Raw genomic sequence first — 18,291 nt, 5'->3', positions numbered from 1 at the left:
TGTGTAGGCTGCCAGGCCGAAAACCTCTTAATCGAGCACTGAGAAATATCCAGATTATACATGCTCTACCTCTTCATCGGTCGAATTCTTCTAGGCTATGTTGGAATTGTACTCATTCCAAGATGGATTTGAACATCGGGATACTAACACTATGGCAGCTAGGCTTTCGGATCGCCAGTACTCGGATCTCAGCATCCATGCGTCTAGCATACCTCCGAGCGCTTTTCAACCAACCCATCTCTGTTCTCGACACGCTTCCTCCAGGGCAGACAGCAGCAATAATTACTACTACAACCAACATTCTCCAAGTTGGGATATCGGAGAAACTGTCCATGTTTCTTCAATCCGTGTCACTTGTCGTTACCGCTCTAATCGTAGCATTTTACTATAATTGGCAGCTTACTCTTGTCACGAGCAGTGGGTTGGTGTTTGTTATGGTGTTTTATTGCTTCACTATCCCATTTTTAGTAAAGAGGTTAAAGGAAGTAGAGGATGCTGATAGAATGAGTGCATCCATTGCGAACGAAGTATTTGAATCCATTAGGATGGTGGCTGCTTGTGGGGCAGAAGAGAAAATGGCAAAGAAGTATACTGGCTGGGTAGAAGAGTCACGACGGAGAGGTTTCCTGCTCTCACCTTTGGTTGCAATTCAGCAGGCACCAGGTGCGTGAACACTTCATTCAGGCGTTCTTGACTTCCGAAATGCTTAATCTGACCTACGTACAGTTTTCTTCGCCGTTCACACGTGAGTACTAAACTTTCTTGCTGTCAAGCAAGATTTTAATTGACTCACAAGCACAGTACATTTGCCCTTTCATTTTGGTACGCCGTAAAACTATATCTGGCATTGCAGATACCCAGCGTCACAATTATCATGATGTGAGTACTTCTTCTTGACCGCATGACTTGAAGCGTAACTTTGACCCCAAACAGTATACTTACATCCATCATGACAATCGTGATGTCCATCGGAGGAATCGCTGGTCCTGTGACCTCAGCTGCACATGCTGCCGGTGCAGCTAGCATTCTGTTTACTATCATCGATGCCCCGAAACCCCCAACAAAAGGCATTGAGGAAATGAATGCATCTTCTGAAGACATCATATTTCAGAATGTCGATTTTGTTTATCCAGCAAGATACGACCTGAAGGTCCTAGATAATCTAACCCTCCGGTTTTCTGCTCGAAAGGTCACAGCTATCGTTGGTCCTTCTGGTTCGGGAAAAAGTACGATTGTAGGATTGCTCGAGAGATGGTACGAGCTTGATGGAAATTTGACTGATAATGCTATTGTAAGCTAAACCAAGAAAGGGGGAAGTCTGGCTGATGATTGAAATTAGACACTGTTCTTCAGGTCCGGTACTATCACAGTGGGCAATCGGAATTTGCGCGAAATAGATCTCAAGTCATGGAGATCTCAAATTGGACTTGTTCAACAAGAGCCTTTCCTCTTCAACGACACAATATCGAAGAATGTGGAATACGGGTTGGTAGGCACTAAGTGGGAACATGGAACCGAAAAGCAAAAGAGGAAGTTGGTTGAACGAGCCTGCAGGGAAGCTTTTGCCGATGAGTTTATTTCTCGGCTCCCTGAAGTTCGTCAATTTTCCGCCTTCTTCCTGGCGCCACATGAGGTTGGGAGCTGATTCAAAAGCAGGGATATAATACAGTAATTGGAGACGCAGGAATAAAGTTGAGTGCTGGTCAGCGTCAGAGAGTAGCAATCGCTCGAAGTATCGTTAAACAACCCCGTATCTTGATACTTGACGAAGCCACCAGCGCCGTCGATATCCGTAGCGAACGAATCGTGCAAGCAGCTTTAGATCGAATTTCCAAAAATAGGACCACGATTATGATTGCTCATCGCCTTTCAACTATCAGGAAAGCGGATAATATAGTCGTGTTGAAGAAGGGTAAGGTGGTGCAACAAGGAACCCATGAGGAACTGTTTGCTGACACAGAGGGCACGTATTGGGGACTTGCGCATGCCCAGAAGCTTTCTCTGGGTGATGACACCCCGGAAATTAATACCCTCTTAGATCCTGAGAAGCAGAATGGATATCGAAGGGAGGAAGAAAGGTTCAGAGAGCAGCACGAAGCAGTTCCAAGCTCCGAAAGTTTTTCACATGATTCAAAATCCGGAAGCTTTGCACTCTTTCTCTGGGAACAAAAGTTCCAGTGGAAATGCTACGGCTTGATGGTTTTCGGTGCTTTGGGTGTTGGTGGTTCGTCTCTCCAAATGACGCACTAGTAATACAAGCTGACTCGATACTCAGTTTCGTTCCCCTTCCATGCCATCCTCTTCGCAAGATTGATCTCCTTGTTCAATCTCTGGGGACAAGCACTCCAAGATCAGACCAATTTCTGGTGTCTTATATTCGTCTTCCTAGCTGTCGGGGTCGCAATCAGTCACACTGTCTTGGGATGGTCCTCCAACATTGTCTCCTTCGTAAATTTACGAGCCACTATTCGGCAGCGCAATTCTCGCTTAGCGAAGCCCCTTTTCGCATACCCATCCATGTTCTTAAATGCTAACACTCCAACGTTTAGCAAATAACAGCAAATTATCGAAAGGAGTATTTCCAAAATACTCTTGCTAAGCAAATTCCGTACTATGATCAAGAGGAGAATTCGGTCGGAGCTTTAACCTCCTTGATGATTGGCGATCCCATTCAATTGCAACAACTCCTCGGAAGCAACATGGCAATTGTTCTCATCGCTCTTTTTAACATTGTGGGCTCAATCGCCCTATCGCTGTATTTTGGCTGGAAGCTTACTCTGCTGGCAATTTGCATAACTATGCCCATTATCTTGTTTTCGGGGTACCTCCGAATTCGCTACGAGGTGGAATTTGAGAGCATGAACCATGCGGTCTTTGCTGAGAGCAGCAAATTTGCTACAGAGGCTATTGGAGCTATTAGAACTGTTTCTAGTCTCACACTTGAGGGGACAATTTGTCGAAGATTCGAAGAACTATTGGAAAACCACGCTAAGAATGCTTTGAAGAAAGCGAGGTGGTCTTGTTTTGTTTTCTCCTTGAGCGATAGCATTTCGATTCTGTGTATGGCGTTTATTTTGTGGTAGGTTTCCAACTGGAATCTTTCCTTGGAAGAAGACTAAAAATCTTCTAGGTACGGAGGACTACTCCTCTCAGGTCACGAGTATACTCCATTCAATTACCGTAAGACCCTTCTCCTTTTTGCAATGGAAAGAAATACATTCTAATTAGAATTCTAGTGGTTGTCTATCTGGCAGTCGTGCAGGGGAGTACCAGCGCTGGACAGTCATTGAGCTTTGGTCCTAGTTTGTTTATCTTTCCTTCCATCTTTTGCTCTAAATGGATGTTCACTGACACAATTTTTACATCTTAGATATAGCTTCAGCCTTTGCAGCGGCAAACCGAGTCCGAAATATGCGCCCATCTATTGAAGATGACACCACTTCCATTGCAGAAGAACTTCCACTCGACAGTGAAAAGGCTCTCGGGGTGACTATTGAATTCAGCAATGTTTCCTTCAAGTATCCCACCAGAGATGTTGCTGTGTTAGAACAACTCAACATGAGTGTAAGCTTGGATCGATTTATAAAGAAGACTTAATCGACTAACATGAGGCGGAACAGATCGAAGCTGGCCAATTTGCTGCTATAGTCGGTCCATCTGGTATCCATCCACATTTTTTCTCCTCATGCATATCTTTTCATTGTCAAAGCTTTCGCTAATATGGTGCTAACCTAATGCAGGATGTGGAAAAACAAGCATAATATCACTGCTTGAACGGTTTTACACACCGCAACGAGGCAATATTCTTTCCAGCGGTCGTGAGATCGGTAAAGAGCCACTTTCTTCCTATCGTTCCAACATATCCCTCGTTGCTCAAGAGGCTGGCTTGATATCCGGAACGATATGTGAGAATATTTTGCTCGGCATCCCATCAGCACCCTTTTCATCTTGTGAATCATGCTCAAGCAAAGCGAAGGTGGAATTGGAGGCAAGGGTGCACTCAGCTTGTCGTGCGGCAAGAATACACGATTATATAGTTTCATTGCCTGAAGGATATGAGACTGCTGTGGGTGCTAAAGGCTTGGCATTATCTGGGGTAGGTTCGACCTTCTCTATCATCATTGTCGTTCCCTGCCAACCCATATCCCACCAAATTCTCCATATCACATGCTTATCACCACCTTAGGGTCAGAAACAACGGATAGCAATTGCCAGAGCGCTTATCAGGAATCCAAGGTTGCTGCTGCTTGATGAAGCGACGTCAAATCTAGACTCAGAGACCGAGAAGGAGGTCATGGAAGCCTTCGAACAGAGAACGACAGGGATGACGAGAATTATGGTTGCACATAGACTTTCAACTGTTCAGAATGCGGATATCATTTTTGTGATGGGTGAAGGGAGAGTAGTTGAGAAGGGGACTCACAAAGAACTACTAGGGATGAAAGGTAGGTATTGGCAAATGTGTCAGAGCCAGGCTCTTGATAGGTAGCATAGCACGGAAAATGAAATTTATTACACTAATGTGTTTTTAATAAGTTCGCTGATTTTATGAAAATTCGAACCAGAATTCTTCCATACAGTCGGTCCGATCCAAAAGCGACAAAACGGTCGCTCTTTTACGCCCATAATAACTTTTTAACCACAACCCTAATTAATTTATACTAAGTAATACGATTATAGAATAGAACCAGGCGAAAAATACCTATTAATTAGATTTTTAATATAATTTGTAGTTCATTAATAATCAAGGCTTAAAGTACACGGACCCTTTTTACTTTTTTGATTTTTCCCTATACAAAACGCAAAAATATTTGCTTGCTAAGGTCACGTGAGCCCGGGCTTCAGGGAGAGATCGCGGCATCTCACTAGCCTTATTATTAATATAATAATAATAATTAAGCCCTATAAGCTCAAGTAAGCCTTCCTAAATACTAAATATAGCTTTTTCTGGTACTATATATATTATATATATAGTAGGTCCCTAATTATACAGGTTTTAAGCTAATTTTTGGCCAAACTAAATCCATAAACCTTACTTATTACTTAGCTACCTTCTTTCCCTTACTTTTGTATATTATCCTATTTATCTATTACCTTTTTAGATATCGTTCTATAGCGTTTTTGCTTCCGTACATACCAAGTAGCTTGTTTAATACTTAATTCCTTCCGATATATATCCATCTAGCAGAACGTACGGTTGCAAAACCTCCGTATAGTCTTAATCGAACAAGCTTCAAGTGCCTCTACTACCTTAATCTTGGTATCTGGGAAGCTAGTCTTCTTTACTTAATAATATCGAGTTTTGCTATACCCCCAGTATATCTCGATTAGGTTGATTTCGCAGTGAAACTTCGGTAAAAATACAGCCTTATATCCCCGATCTGTAATAAGCTCTTTAACTTGGGACTTCTCTTTAAAGAAGTCTTGGTAATTCAATAGTATATGAGCTAAATAGTATATTTGTTCGATAGCGGGAGGGTATTCAAGGAATATAGTATACTTAGTATTCTTTGAATACTTAAATCTTAAGCCAGGGATATTATAACCTCGCTTAATAAGAATCTGTTCCACGCCCTTAGGCTCTCTTTCTCTATTCGAATTAAGTTGCCAAAGGACTTGAATAGTGCCCTATAACCCCGGAATTATATACTCTGGTGGAAAGTATATATTCCTTCTATAGGCCTTAATATTATCCTTTTTAACCCCCCCTAATCCCTTATTTATACCAAAGGCGTTTAGTATACCTTTGCTATACGAAGCGTATATAGAAGACTAATTAAATATTAGAATAGCTATATAGTTTGGGTACTTCTATTTAAATATATTGAGTATCCTAGTAATCTGTACTAGTAGCTGTTTTATATCCCACCAGGGGTCCCTATTTGAGCCTGGATATATAATTTAACGGGTATTTAAATTAGGATCGTCCGGGATAAAAATGCCTTTATTATTTAGTACTCTAATACGCCCCTTAGGGCCTATAAATTCAGAATCGTAAATTAGCCTCCCTTTACTCTTTCCGGGCATTTTTTGCTAATTATCTACTAGCCAGAGGCTCTTTTTATAGTCAAATCTATAGAAACAGCTCTTATTATAGAAGTATATTATATATACCTAAACTTTAATTAGAAGTAAAGATTAAATCATATATTATATACTAGCTTTATCCTCCTTATATTAAATTATATATAATAAAAGCTCCTTTATTAAGGATAAAAATACCTCTTAATAATACTCAATTATATTAGGGCATTTATATTCATTTATATAAAGTCCTTTCTTAGTCTTATAATAATAAAAGCCGAGCCTAGGGAGCCATAAGTAAGCTATACTATAAGTAATAGGCTTTTCTATTATTAATAATAATCGAGGTAAAATCTCCTAATTAATAGTATTTAGGAAATTATTTAGTAATATTATTCCAAGCTCTTAATTAATTAACTAAATACGGCAGGCTAAAAAAATATCCTCGTTATCTAGATAAGAGGTATTCTCTCTTTTACTACCCCTAGTTTCTTGGGAAATACCATACCACTATTAATAGTAATTAAATAGCTCTCTAATTCGCCGAGCTAGTATCTTTCTGTTATTTAAGTAGTAATTACTAGAAGCTACTAAGAGTAATATATTAATTCTTCCAAGTTAATATTGCCCTAGCTTTAGAAGCTATTAGGTATATTACCGGAGTAAGTATAAATTAGTAATTATATATAAAGTATATAGCTCTTTGGTTTGAGCTAGCTTAATATCCATATTATTAAGGACTTCTTGGTAAGTTATTCGTATATCTAGAGCTTTATTATCTCCGCAAGCGTTTCTAATAAGAGTATCCAAAAGTAGCTCGTTTATTCTATTATCTTTATCTTTAAGCCTTTATTCTTCCCTTAATTACATATTCCTAGGGATATTAATTAACCTCCTAATAATATCGAATTATAGTTTCTTTTATTTAAAAGATAGTATAATTATAGGGGTCTTAAGCCAACTAGATTATTCTATAACTTGAGTATCTTTTACTCTCTAATTATATATATGTTTTTATTAAGTTCTTAATGGCTTTACTAATTCCTTTATTAATTTGGGAATATATAAGCCTCTGGAAGCTAGAAATAATATTAGTATACTTATATTATAATATAAAAATAATAAAATAAGATAAGAAACTTACTAGCCTGCTCTATAAGTCTTTGCTCTCGCTATACGAATATAGGCTTCTCCAAAATAATCGTCTCATTACTACTAATAATAAGCTTTCGCTAAGCCTAAAAGAGAGTCAAATCTTCAAGCTCTACTTCGTTATTTTATTTAATATCTGATTTATTAGAATCGTCCTCTATATTAGAGGGTTTCCTATACCGTTTATTAATAGATACTTGGATTGCAGCTTCTTTAGCTATAGTAAGAACTATAATTAAATCAAGAGTCGAATTAGCTTGCTTGTATTTCTGAAGGCTTATAGAAGTAGCTATTAGAAGTATATAAAAGAGGCACTAAATTGAGTTTATGGTTATTAAGATATTAATATAATTATAGAAGAGCAATTAACTAAGGGGGGCAGTTACGTAATAACCAAAGTAAAAAAACGACTATATAAAACGCAAAAATATTTGCTCGCTTAATTGCGTATATTATAACTTCCTTAATAATAAAGATATTATAATTTTGAGAATATAGAATTAATTCCTATAGTATATAGTATAGTTTTAATTAATACGATTTATATTAATTAGTATTATAGTGGTTTTTTTTTTTTTTTTGTCGCTTTTGGATCGGACCGACTGTACCTTGACAAGGAACCTATAATGGTAAGAAATCCCGGCCATGAGAAGTCAGAAGGCCTTGAGTCTCCTGATTGGCCGCAGTCGAGGGACTCGAGGTTCGTATATTTTTACCACTAAGACAACTGAATCAACTGACTCCAATGAACCATTTTCTTTCGTGGTCCAATTATTTCTCGCTTGGAATATTCCTTCGTTTAGATGTATCCAATAATTAATGGTTTCTCAGCCTTGGGCTTACCTCCGAAAACTTGCTTTTGCTTGAAGGAAGGTGGCTGAGTTCCCAAGCTGCTGATTGGATACAGCTGATTCCTCCACTTTGCACTGTCTCGGGCTCAGGAGATTGATGTGGCGTTTGGCGTTAAAAAGTTAAGGGAACAAACCAGAAAAATCTTAAAAGGCGTCCGCCCTTCTTTCGTTATTTCGAATACCAGGTGTGGTCGAGGAAAAGAAAACCTTCCTCTTTTGACTATCCGAATCTCCATTATCCGCTATGCCTTCTAAGTTGAGCATTGTTCTCTCGTTCTGTTTCTTGTGGCCCGCGGTTCTAGCCGCTGCGACGCCAAAATATTATCGTGAGCCGTCTCTATTCCCCCTCGCATTCGTCGACTTGAGTTGACGAAACACCTACTGTACAGTGTCATTGAAAGGAATGAAACAAGGACAGCTGTATCACAATAACGTCACCTCTCTTACCAACGTTGTCCAAATTCTGGGCTTCAACTTCTCAGCTTCGGAACCTCGGGATATTGCCTCAGGGTTGCCGACCGGCAAATCTACATTCACCCCCGTGTCGCTGTACAAGGAGATGGACATGTCCTCACCTCTATTAATGCAAGCCTTGACAACGAATGAGATCTTCCAAGCCACGATCACTGCTGTAGACCCAGCCACGAGTCAGTATTGCTATACCTCGTTTGGAAGCGTAGGGCTTGCCAATGCGGTACTGCTTCTTTTATTTGGACTTAGGATACTAACTTTTTTGAACTCGCAGATGGCAATCTGGCCACCACATTCGCCTGGAAACTCACAAACGGAGGCTTGACGAGCGTTTCATATGGGGCTGGATCAACACAGATGGTTGAGTCCATCGCGATGGTCTTTCAGAAGCTCGAAATTGACGCAACAGCGGGTGGTAGTACTGTGTCTACTTTGTTCAACTGGCAGACTCCAATTGCATAATGGGTGAAGCGCTATTTGTATGGTCGGCTTTCAGGCAATCCATTGCCGCTGTGAGTATTTTAAGTGAGGTTATAAATTGATAATTCTCTCTGTGCTTTGCCTGAAAGGGGGCTTTACCCCCGAGCCGACTGCTAAGCGAAGACGCATTCACCACAGGGCCTGGGACTTTACGCTATTTGGGCACAGTCTCCAACTGTGCTGCTGGCTGCCTATTTTGTCACTCGCGACTCGACATGGTCCAGAGTTCACCTCAAATATTCTGCATAACGCGTCTCCTTCCCTTCTTCTCTTCCTTTGTTTCTCCTACTTCCTCAAAAAACCGGTCATTTAAGGTGATGGTACCAATCCAATCCACTATCACGTGCTACAATGTCACCGGAGAGGAGACTGTCCACCAAGTACGGAGCCTTTCCACTCAACTGACTAATAACTTCCACGTTATAGTGAGTAATACTTCTTATTGGCTAATGTCTTTCGACTGGATCCCATGAAGACTTCCTTAATGTCACATCCAGAGACTCTTTAGGCTCGCCTGCTTCCCAACCCAAACTGGCCAGTCTCTGAAGGAAGCTTCAAAGCTCTAGTTAATCTTTCGTGCGGATTCAACGAACTCAATTTGTAACTTTTCCAAAACGGCCAGCGTTAGCTTCCACGGAGCTGACGCTCAACTATATTCCTCTTCTCCAAACTCCCCCACTTCATTTGGCAGTCCTGCTCGCCAAGTACTCTCCACTCCTCATTGATTACGATACGCAGAAGCGAGGGGGGGTTCTCATCTTCCCATTCGGACTTGGATGCTGCCATCAATAAGTTTCGCATGACCGCCTACATGTGGCAAGCTCTCACTTCCGAGGATATGCGTGTCACAGGTCTTGAGCGTCGATCTTTCCGCCTTGATGGGAATGGACAACGGGGGCATTGAGTCGAGAATTCTTGTCGGGCTCTTACGACTCACTTGCAAGCCATATGAGTTCCACAGTCAAGATCCATCTTACTCGATCAGACAAAACGGTCGCAGAGCTTCGCGATGCTCAAGTTGCTCAACAAAACAAGCAAGCCCGGCGAAGGGATGATTTGCACCAACACTTCACTATAGAATTGAAGAAGCATAGAAGTCCTTTCGCCTCCTCTTTACATCCAATTGTCACAGGTCTTACCCTAGACTCAACATTCTTGGATATGCTGCACTTGGCTGCTCCAACCCCAGCGAGATTTCTCTCGGCATGTTCGGAAGTCACCTCACTTACAGCTGGCCCAGGTTCCTGGAGGAAGTTGCAAGCGGCTTGCTTGACACTGCTGTCCCAGGAGACGATGTGAGCAATAACAACAATGAATGAGATATCATATGGGAAGCTCGATCCATTGGACAAGGAGCATTCTTGCCCGAAGTCGGTCATGCTCTCGGCACTCCGCATACAACGGGTATCATGGTACGAGGATATGCGCAGGACTGGCCCAAAACTTCCTATCTTGCACGGCATACTGTGCTCAGACAAAGCGACCCGGTCCCATCTTACCTGACGGCGAGGCCAGCAATGATGCTCGACGGTATCCGAGTGATGCGTTATCAATCAAAGTCTTGCCTCACCTCAAGCTTCCCACCGATCCAGTCTTATCGCGTGAAGCAATCATCGCAGAGCCGAATGTTCAAGTCGCCTTTGAAGATGAACAAGAAGAATTCCTGATATTGGTTATCAGCTCTCCAGCACTGATCGTTCACATCAAATTCAACAAAGTTGAGGAAGCAGAGCTAACTTTCGCTAACCCAATCAGCAAGGCACAGTTCACCTCAGACGAATTGGAGGCTCGATTTGAACGGAGCAACCACCTGGAGCTGGGTGTTCTTGGCATGAATTCCAAATCAGGAGTCATTGGAAACGTTTGGAGATTGTTCTCTAGTGTCTCTTTCATTCGAGCTCCTGGATCTTCTATTGTTCTACAGAAAGGATCCCAGTCCAGAGGTCATGACAAGGAGTAGAGTATTTTTGAAAGATAGCGAACGGTTTTCAAACCCCGGTGGAAAGGTTAAGCTATCGTCGGGCGTCGGCCCTGGCCAGTCAAGGTTTTCGCTGGACGGCTTGTTTGTATAAAAGCTAGTAAGTAATTCTAATTACTAAAGCAAAAGGCAAATGCCTTATAAATATTAATAAATTAATATATAATACTATTAGTAAAGTCGGAAAGTTATTTAGAGGATTTTATAAGTAAAGAATCTTGAAGTTTAAGGTTCGAGAACTTAATAATAAAGTAATTTAAGTATTTGGCCTTAATATATAAGTTGCCAAAATAATCTAGTAACTTAATAATACTTATATTAAGCTCGAGAAGGCCCAATATCTAATTAAATAACTTAAAAATAATTTAATTAAGCCAAGTATTACTATTACAAGCAAGAAAAAGGCCAAGTAAGTTATTATATTAAAGCTTACTTTAATAAATAAACTTGATTTACTACTTCCATTTAAATATTACCCAATAATAATAGTTCTAATATTGGCTATAGGCTTATATAGTACTTTCAGATAATATTACTAAAATGGATATAGACATAATACAAGTAATAAATAAGAAGAGTTAGCCGGAGTATACTAGAAACTGGGTTGTTTTGGCAAAGTTAAAATTATGCTTCGAGTTTAAGTAAGCTACTGGAATTGAACAAAATTGGATTAATAGTTATGGTTTTTTTTCTTTTTTTGGGACTAAATAATTCCCTAAATAAGGGCATTTAGACTTTTCTTTAGGGAAGGGTAATGTGACAGCTGGTATAATGGCATGATCTGCCAGGAATAGGGAATCGGAAACAGGTATAAAACGGAGCTAAGCCAGAATTCTTGGGCAAGATAATACTAAAAGGTCAAGGCATTCCTCCCTTCTTTGCTTTCCAGCTTAGTAGTTTCAAATACATGAGATTTATTAAACTTTGAGCCTTCGACCATTGCATTGATTCCGCTGTCACAATAAGCATCTGTTCTAGGGTTTGCCCAGAGAGGGTACTTATGCATTCTAATCAGAGTTGACCTTCTATTATTACCGCTTTGGGCATATACCTATGTTTTAGGAATGCTATGCGAGCAGAACAGGGGCGTTGCAGGGATTTGCAGTGGCACACTGTTTTTCTTTTCAATATCACTCATTTATTAGACGAGCGCGAAGGTGGGTAGGTATGGATGCTCAGCATCTCCGTAATAAATTGAGCTTGATGGAGGTGATACATATTCAATAAAGTAGGCAAACTCGTTAATTCTAAGACACGGCGAGACTCTTCCTTCGACCCCTGTACTCCTCTAGTCATGATCCCTCGGTAGCCTCTGATCATTTCAAACTCGCCTTACAAGTCTGCTTCACGCTCGCCTGTTTCAATATAATAACTCTATTGAACTGAATTCTTAATTGTTGTGTTTTCTAGGAAGCTCCAGCTTCCTTAAAACTCTGGAGATTACATCCCCACTTAAAAGTGGACCACAGAGCGCACAGCCCCTGATTTTCGACAAACTCGAGTCAATGTGTTGAGCAATTGATCTTTGATCACCCTTTGAATATCGCTCAAGATGGGTTGATCCAATGTATGGTGACCCCGGGGGTCGGCTCAAGCGACTTGCCAGGAGCAACTAAGGTAGGCAATGGAGACGAGTCGGTATCAGTAGAGGTGTCAAGTGTGAGAGGCTAATAGACGCTTGTCAATAGTTTTGTCGATGCTCTGGTTGCCATTCTGCGCTGATCAATGCTGTAGCTGTGCAGATGTCCCCCCACCTTGTAGCTAAACAAGGTTTGGCTTCCATGTTACGGAAAGACTGAGATCATGAGAAGACGTATTTCTTAGAGGACAATGGACTTCAGCATTGATGACGGAGTGGAGAGATAATGATGTAGATGGGCGATATATTGAAACGTAAGGATAGTAAGCAAGATCAGATTGAATGTAAATAGTAATGCACGAACTAAGATCGGCAGTCTTCCCAATCCTATTATCCTGAAATCCTGACTCGACATATATCTTGAAGAGAAGCACTGTTACCCAAAAAACGGTATGGGTTTACCGATCAATCTCAAATAACTCATCATAGAGGAAAGAAATCCTTTTCCCTGTTTCTTTAGATCCTTCCCTTGTGAGATTCTCGGTCTCAACGCTCTCCGGTCCTTCATATCACCAACCCCACATGCCAAACATTATAGATGAGGAAGTTGTCATCAGTGGCGTCGAAGGAATAACCATAGAGGACTATTCGTGCGGTGCAACGGATGGTCTCGCCGCAGAGACCAATGCAATAAGTTGTCATGTAACCACACTCATCTCCTCCATGGAACCCAAGCCCTCGAGGGCTTCTTCACTTCTCCTTTCTCCATGCTCAAGGTACTCTCTGCATCACCGATAGTACTCGCCATCTCCACTTCCCTACTCTCCGCTGCTTCCCCAGATCTCCTTCTCGACCGCCTGACGCAGACGCAGATGGTAGCTGTGAGCGAGAGCACGAATAGCACGAAGACAACGGCAATTGCGGCGCTCGCTCCCGAGCTGAGATTTACGCTGGACTTTGCGGCCGTGTTGTGTGTTGTGGTAGAGGGACCATCGAAGGTATCAGGTGAGTTGGAGGAGTCGCTATAATTGTCGGGAAGAGTGCGTGCAAGGAGGCTGGAAGGGAGGTTGAGGACTGCGGATGGAGCCATTGTATAGTATGTGTATAGAAGCCGCTTGGTTGTTTCTAGTTTTTTTGATTCGTTCGATATTTAGGTAGCAGAAAAAGGATTTAGACGTCTCCTTGAGAGGTGAACTTTGAACGACTGAGGAAGCAAAGCTAGAGGGGAAACACAAGCCACTTATCAATGGCGGCCTGGGGGTACAGCAAATGGCAGCCTGACTCACAAACTGCCCTTCCAAGAACCTTACTGAAAGCAAATTCTTGCCTGGCATGACGCCCGACTGATACGTTGACATAGCCTCGTTTGAGGTAAGAGCCTTTGTATAGATAATGGATGCCTGACTCACTGACAGGGTTTCCAACACCACCCTTGCCGTAAGCACAATTTCTGGACCCCTTGAGCCATGCACTAGTACCCAGACACTGGCGGCTTTGGAGAAGCAACTCTTGTATAGAAAATGGCAGCCTGCCTCATAGGCCCACAAAGTTCCAATTCGGTGTGCATGTGGCAGAGCTGCGAGGTGCGTGAAGGGTTTGATGACTCTTTACCGGGTGGGGCGGAGGGAAGTTGAACCGATTCTTAGTTGGTGCGTTCAGGGCAGGGAGGAGGGTAAGCGACGTCGCACTTGGTCGAATAGGGACCGGCGACCTCGACCCCTGGATTGTGGGTGGAAAAGCCGCATCTGTGTTGGCGTGTTGAGAGAATCGTGAAAGTCGAGGTTGACGAGTGTTTGGTGGGCTGTAAAGGATTTGGGGATGAGGTATAGAGAAGCCAACCGTACCCAAATATAGCTTCTCCGATTGGGAGTCAAGTGGCGTTTTTTTTTCTTCGGACCGGGGCGCTGAAACCGAGCTTGCAACATCTGTCGACAACCTCATCCTCAACTCTCAAAAGATCCCCAAGAAGAACCTTCAACATGAAAGATTACACATATAGCCCGTTGAAAGGTCCCAAAGCTCAAATCCGTCTTGTACGCCTCCTTCCTCTCATCACAACATCAGAGCAGCATGATTCGCACCAGCTCGAGCTACGCTGCACCTTAAAATCTGCTTCCCTCAAGGATAATCCCGAATATACGGCCTTATCATATACCTGGGGCACTCAAGGTCGAACTTCCCGGCTCATTGTTAAAGACGACAAGGGTGATCCAGCCAATGGTGAAACTTCAATCCTCATAACCCCGAGTCTTGAGGCGGCACTCTTGAACTTCCGTCAGCCGACCGAATGCATCACTCTTTGGATTGATCAACTGTGCATCAACCAAGATGACATATCGGAAAAAGATTTACAAGTGCCATTGATGAGAACCATATACGAGAAAGCCAGAGATGTGCTCGTATGGCTGGGACCCTCAACTGATGGAAGCGACCACTTGCTTAAGATTCTCAATGAAGTCGGGAAGCAGGCGTCACAGGCTGGGCTCTTGAATGGCGACAAATCAAATTCTGAGGTGGCTCACGCCTTCGAAGTGTCTTTGTCTGAGCTCCTCAAACCAGGAAGCTTAGGCCCCAGATTCACGATTCCGACAGAAAGTCTGCGCTCTTTTGTAGCTCGCCCCTGGTGGGCGCGAGTCTGGGTGGTGCAAGAGATTTCTGTTGCCTCCTCTGTGGCTTTTGTATGCGGACATCAAAGAATTACATACGACCATCTCCGCAACGCTCTCCAATTCTACGCATTCTATATCCTGAACAAGGCTGAGAAATTCCAAGCCCGCCACTTGATTGCAAAACTTTTCACAATTCGAACTCTTCTGGTCCTGCAAAAAGCGCCCTGTGATTCAGCTGCTACTCAGATGCTGTCGTCAAGCTACAAATATAAGTGCCAGAAAGAACTCACTGGTGGGCATGGATTTCTTCGCATTCTGGAGCTATCGCACGTCGTCAAGGATTCCAACCACAGGTTGAGACTCCAAGCTACCGATGATCGAGATAAGATATATGGCCTGCTCGGACTGGTCAAAAACGCAGATAAGTTGGGGATACAACCACAATATGGGAAAGAATTGCCCGCGGTCTTTATCGAGGTCGCAAGGGCTTTGCTCAAATCTGGACAGGTGGACCTTCTATGGTTCTGCCAATTCCCCAAATCGGAGGGGTGTTTCAAGCTCCCGAGCTGGGTCCCGGATTGGACTGGCTATATACAAGCCCCATATGGAAGTAACTTCTCCTCTACGTCCAGTCAATTTGCTGCGTCAGGAGGCGCAAAGGCGCGAATTGGCCATATTGACAACGAAGAGGGGTGTGTCAATTTGCAAGGAGTTTTCGTCGATGATGTGGAGGTGATAGGCAGAGTATGGGAGGAAAGACCCGGATCTGGTACCCACCGAGGCGAACTGAAGAAGTCAGAGCTTTTTTCAAGCAGAGGCTTCCATATGAAGATCGTTAGTCCATTTATTCAGGAGCTCAACCTTTTCTTTGACGATGCTCTGAGCAAAGGAACCGCTTTGGACCCTAGTGTAATCGAAGAAGCAAGATGGCGGACTCCAATCGGAGATAAAGAATGGGAAGACGAAGTTGCAAGTGCGCGAAGAGCCACAAACCAGAGTCGAGGGGTCCACTTAGAAGTGTGTCGGAGGATCGAGGTCCAGAAAAGTATTCCTGTTTCGAGAAAGAAACAAACCCAAAAGCGGAGGTTTGTCTTGCTCCATGTTTTGTGGTTCCTGCTCCGTGTCCTGGGTTATCTGTTTTGGGCGCTTCTGCGGTTTCTATTCAAGCGTCTCTATAGGTTGGTGGTGATGCCCCAAGTGCCTTCGGAGAAAGATAGCAGCTTTGTATTTCCTATAGACACGGGAGCTGGGGTTTCATACATGAACTTTATGCAGCAGATGTATGGCAGACGGCCTTTCAGGACGCGAAATGGATATGTGGGTTTGGGCCCGGCGGCTATGACAAAAGGGGACATTGTGTGTATTATTTTGGGTGCTCAAGTACCGTATGTACTTAGACCACATGGGAAAGGTCGATATCAGCTTATCGGGTGAGTTATCACATCTTCCTGCCACTACCTTCTCGCAGGTGCAGTGTTCTGACGACTAGCATGAACAGCGAAGCTTATATCCATGGCATAATGGATGGCGAGTTCATGGACACAAATACATTGACAGTGGAGTTTACTCTTTGTTAGTGCTTTGAGCTTTCAATCCCTGATGAGGGATTTGCTTGGGGCGAGGGGTGAGGTCTTGGAGCATGTGAATGGAGGATTGAAACTGCTGGTTTATTGGAATATGGAGATGGCGCCAAAACCCGATGAGATGCAGGAACAATCTCAAATACGTGCCTTGGCTAGCACCGGGTAGCGCCGGTTGGGAAAATTGTCTATTCGCGGCATGATATCATGACATGCCCTTGGCGCATCCCAGCCTTCCGCAACGTCTTACTTCCCTTCAACTTCATTGACGATCATCACCAATTTATTCAGTTAAAATGAGTACTGGCAAGGGAAATAGATCTAGCTTGAAGGAATTCTTAGCAGTGCGTCATTTTCCTCAATTTAACACATCCCTTCGTAACAGCTCACAAAAACACAGTCAATCGCAGTCATCAAAGGTGACCTCTCAAACATCACCGCCCCGCCTTTCGTCCTCGCAACTCAATCAACGGTCGAGTTCCCATCATACTGGGCCTCTCATCCTGAACAGTTCCTGGCACCGGCATCAGAGCCTGACCCTGCCAAACGCGCGCTCTTGGTGCTACGTTGGTTTCTAACGAGCCTTAAGAATCAGCAATACGGCGGACGGGCTGAAAATGAAGGTGTCAAGAAACCATTGAACGCCTTCCTAGGCGAGCTGTTTCTCGCGCAAGGAGAAGATGGCACAAGATTGATAGCGGAGCAAGTCTCGCATCATCCGCCGGTGACGGCATGCTATTTATGGAATGATCAGGCTGGTATCAGGGCGGAAGGCTACGCATGCCAGGAGATCAGCTTCAATGGGAGCGTGAACGTCAAGCAAATTGGCCATGCGATCCTCCATCTCGATGCGTACAAGGAGGATTACCTGATTCCTCTTGCGGATGTCAAGATCAAGGGTATATTGAGTGGCACCACATATCCGGAACTGGATGGAGAATATCATATCATGTCATCCACGGGATTCGTGTCCGAGATTGATTTCTCGGGGAAGAAACTGCTTGGGGGAAGAAGAATAGTGTGCATGCCACACTGTTCAAGCAGGAACCGACCGGAGACAAGAAGCATCCTCTCTTCACGATTTCGGGGCAGTGGAATGACGAGGTAACTATTTACGAAGGCGGAGACGATGGTCGGGTAATCGAGACTATCAATGTGCCTGCAATAAAGTCGCTCCCTATGAAAGTTGAAGACTTGGAGCAGCAAGACGAATGGGAATCGCGCAAAGCGTGGGCAGGTGTCATTGCTGCATTGAACAACGGCGATATGCAAAGAACAGTTGACGAAAAGTCCAAGGTCGAGGAAGCGCAGAGACAAATGAGAAAGCGTGAGGAGGAAAAAGGTGTGAAGTGGGAGCCCTTGTTTTTCTCGAGACTACAGACGACGAGAGATCCGATACTTGAGGACTTGGCCACAGAGCCCATGAAAGATGGTCTGTTTTCCTCGCAATCTGGAATGTGGAAGTTCAATCACGAGAAATTGAGGAAGGGTATCGAAAAGCCGTTTCATGGATCATTAAAACCGAATGTTGGACAACTTCAATGATAGCATGCTGTGCGATCCGGGA

General features: G+C 43.3%; 6 protein-coding genes across 6 annotated transcripts; 5 read left to right on the top strand and 1 right to left on the bottom strand.

The window, feature by feature from the left end:
* Positions 1 to 60: 60 nt before the first annotated feature.
* Positions 61 to 4,489, top strand: K444DRAFT_518020 (ABC transporter-like protein; the record flags this gene model as incomplete). Its single annotated transcript, XM_024873827.1, has 15 exons — positions 61 to 108; positions 159 to 663; positions 727 to 745; positions 802 to 879; positions 934 to 1,291; positions 1,340 to 1,594; positions 1,657 to 2,224; positions 2,276 to 2,448; positions 2,550 to 3,079; positions 3,131 to 3,180; positions 3,237 to 3,302; positions 3,371 to 3,564; positions 3,621 to 3,660; positions 3,741 to 4,096; positions 4,187 to 4,489. 15 exons carry the CDS (start codon positions 61 to 63, stop codon positions 4,487 to 4,489), a joined length of 3,543 nt encoding a protein of 1,180 aa, XP_024743229.1.
* A 3,782-nt stretch (positions 4,490 to 8,271) lies between these two features.
* K444DRAFT_659479 (uncharacterized protein) lies at positions 8,272 to 9,029 on the top strand (the record flags this gene model as incomplete). Its single annotated transcript, XM_024886358.1, has 3 exons — positions 8,272 to 8,353; positions 8,417 to 8,674; positions 8,773 to 9,029. 3 exons carry the CDS (start codon positions 8,272 to 8,274, stop codon positions 8,958 to 8,960), a joined length of 528 nt encoding a protein of 175 aa, XP_024743228.1. The 3' UTR covers positions 8,961 to 9,029.
* A 422-nt stretch (positions 9,030 to 9,451) lies between these two features.
* Positions 9,452 to 10,938, top strand: K444DRAFT_702168 (uncharacterized protein; the record flags this gene model as incomplete). Its single annotated transcript, XM_024888046.1, has 2 exons — positions 9,452 to 10,273; positions 10,314 to 10,938. The coding sequence occupies exons 1-2, from the start codon at positions 9,927 to 9,929 to the stop codon at positions 10,936 to 10,938; spliced, it is 972 nt and encodes a 323-aa protein (XP_024743227.1). The 5' UTR covers positions 9,452 to 9,926.
* Positions 10,939 to 12,832: 1,894 nt separating this feature from the next.
* Positions 12,833 to 14,007, bottom strand: K444DRAFT_607740 (uncharacterized protein). The gene has a single exon (XM_024879230.1). The coding sequence runs from the start codon at positions 13,623 to 13,625 to the stop codon at positions 13,248 to 13,250; it is 378 nt and encodes a 125-aa protein (XP_024743226.1). The 5' UTR covers positions 13,626 to 14,007; the 3' UTR covers positions 12,833 to 13,247.
* Positions 14,008 to 14,101: 94 nt separating this feature from the next.
* K444DRAFT_169149 (HET-domain-containing protein) lies at positions 14,102 to 16,871 on the top strand. The gene is made up of 2 exons (XM_024870720.1): positions 14,102 to 16,574; positions 16,643 to 16,871. The coding sequence occupies exons 1-2, from the start codon at positions 14,515 to 14,517 to the stop codon at positions 16,719 to 16,721; spliced, it is 2,139 nt and encodes a 712-aa protein (XP_024743225.1). The 5' UTR covers positions 14,102 to 14,514; the 3' UTR covers positions 16,722 to 16,871.
* Positions 16,872 to 17,020: 149 nt separating this feature from the next.
* K444DRAFT_640183 (Oxysterol-binding protein) lies at positions 17,021 to 18,269 on the top strand (the record flags this gene model as incomplete). The annotated part of the gene is made up of 3 exons (XM_024884467.1): positions 17,021 to 17,068; positions 17,125 to 17,693; positions 17,744 to 18,269. 3 exons carry the CDS (start codon positions 17,021 to 17,023, stop codon positions 18,267 to 18,269), a joined length of 1,143 nt encoding a protein of 380 aa, XP_024743224.1.
* Positions 18,270 to 18,291: the final 22 nt, after the last annotated feature.

This window comes from Hyaloscypha bicolor, assembly GCF_002865645.1.
Source record: "Hyaloscypha bicolor E unplaced genomic scaffold K444scaffold_15, whole genome shotgun sequence".
In the NCBI taxonomy this organism is placed as follows: Eukaryota; Fungi; Ascomycota; class Leotiomycetes; order Helotiales; family Hyaloscyphaceae; genus Hyaloscypha; species Hyaloscypha bicolor.
Note: the sequence above shows the minus strand (reverse complement) of the source record. Positions and strands in the feature narration are given on the sequence as shown.

Excerpts from the sequence above, each read along its gene's own strand:
- K444DRAFT_607740 (XM_024879230.1), bottom strand. The coding sequence starts at position 13,625 with ATGGCTCCATCCGCAGTCCTCAACCTCCCTTCCAGCCTCCTTGCACGC.
- K444DRAFT_169149 (XM_024870720.1), top strand. The coding sequence starts at position 14,515 with ATGAAAGATTACACATATAGCCCGTTGAAAGGTCCCAAAGCTCAAATC. Across the intron at positions 16,575-16,642 it reads GGTCGATATCAGCTTATCGG|CGAAGCTTATATCCATGGCA; the intron begins GTGAGTTATCAC and ends TAGCATGAACAG.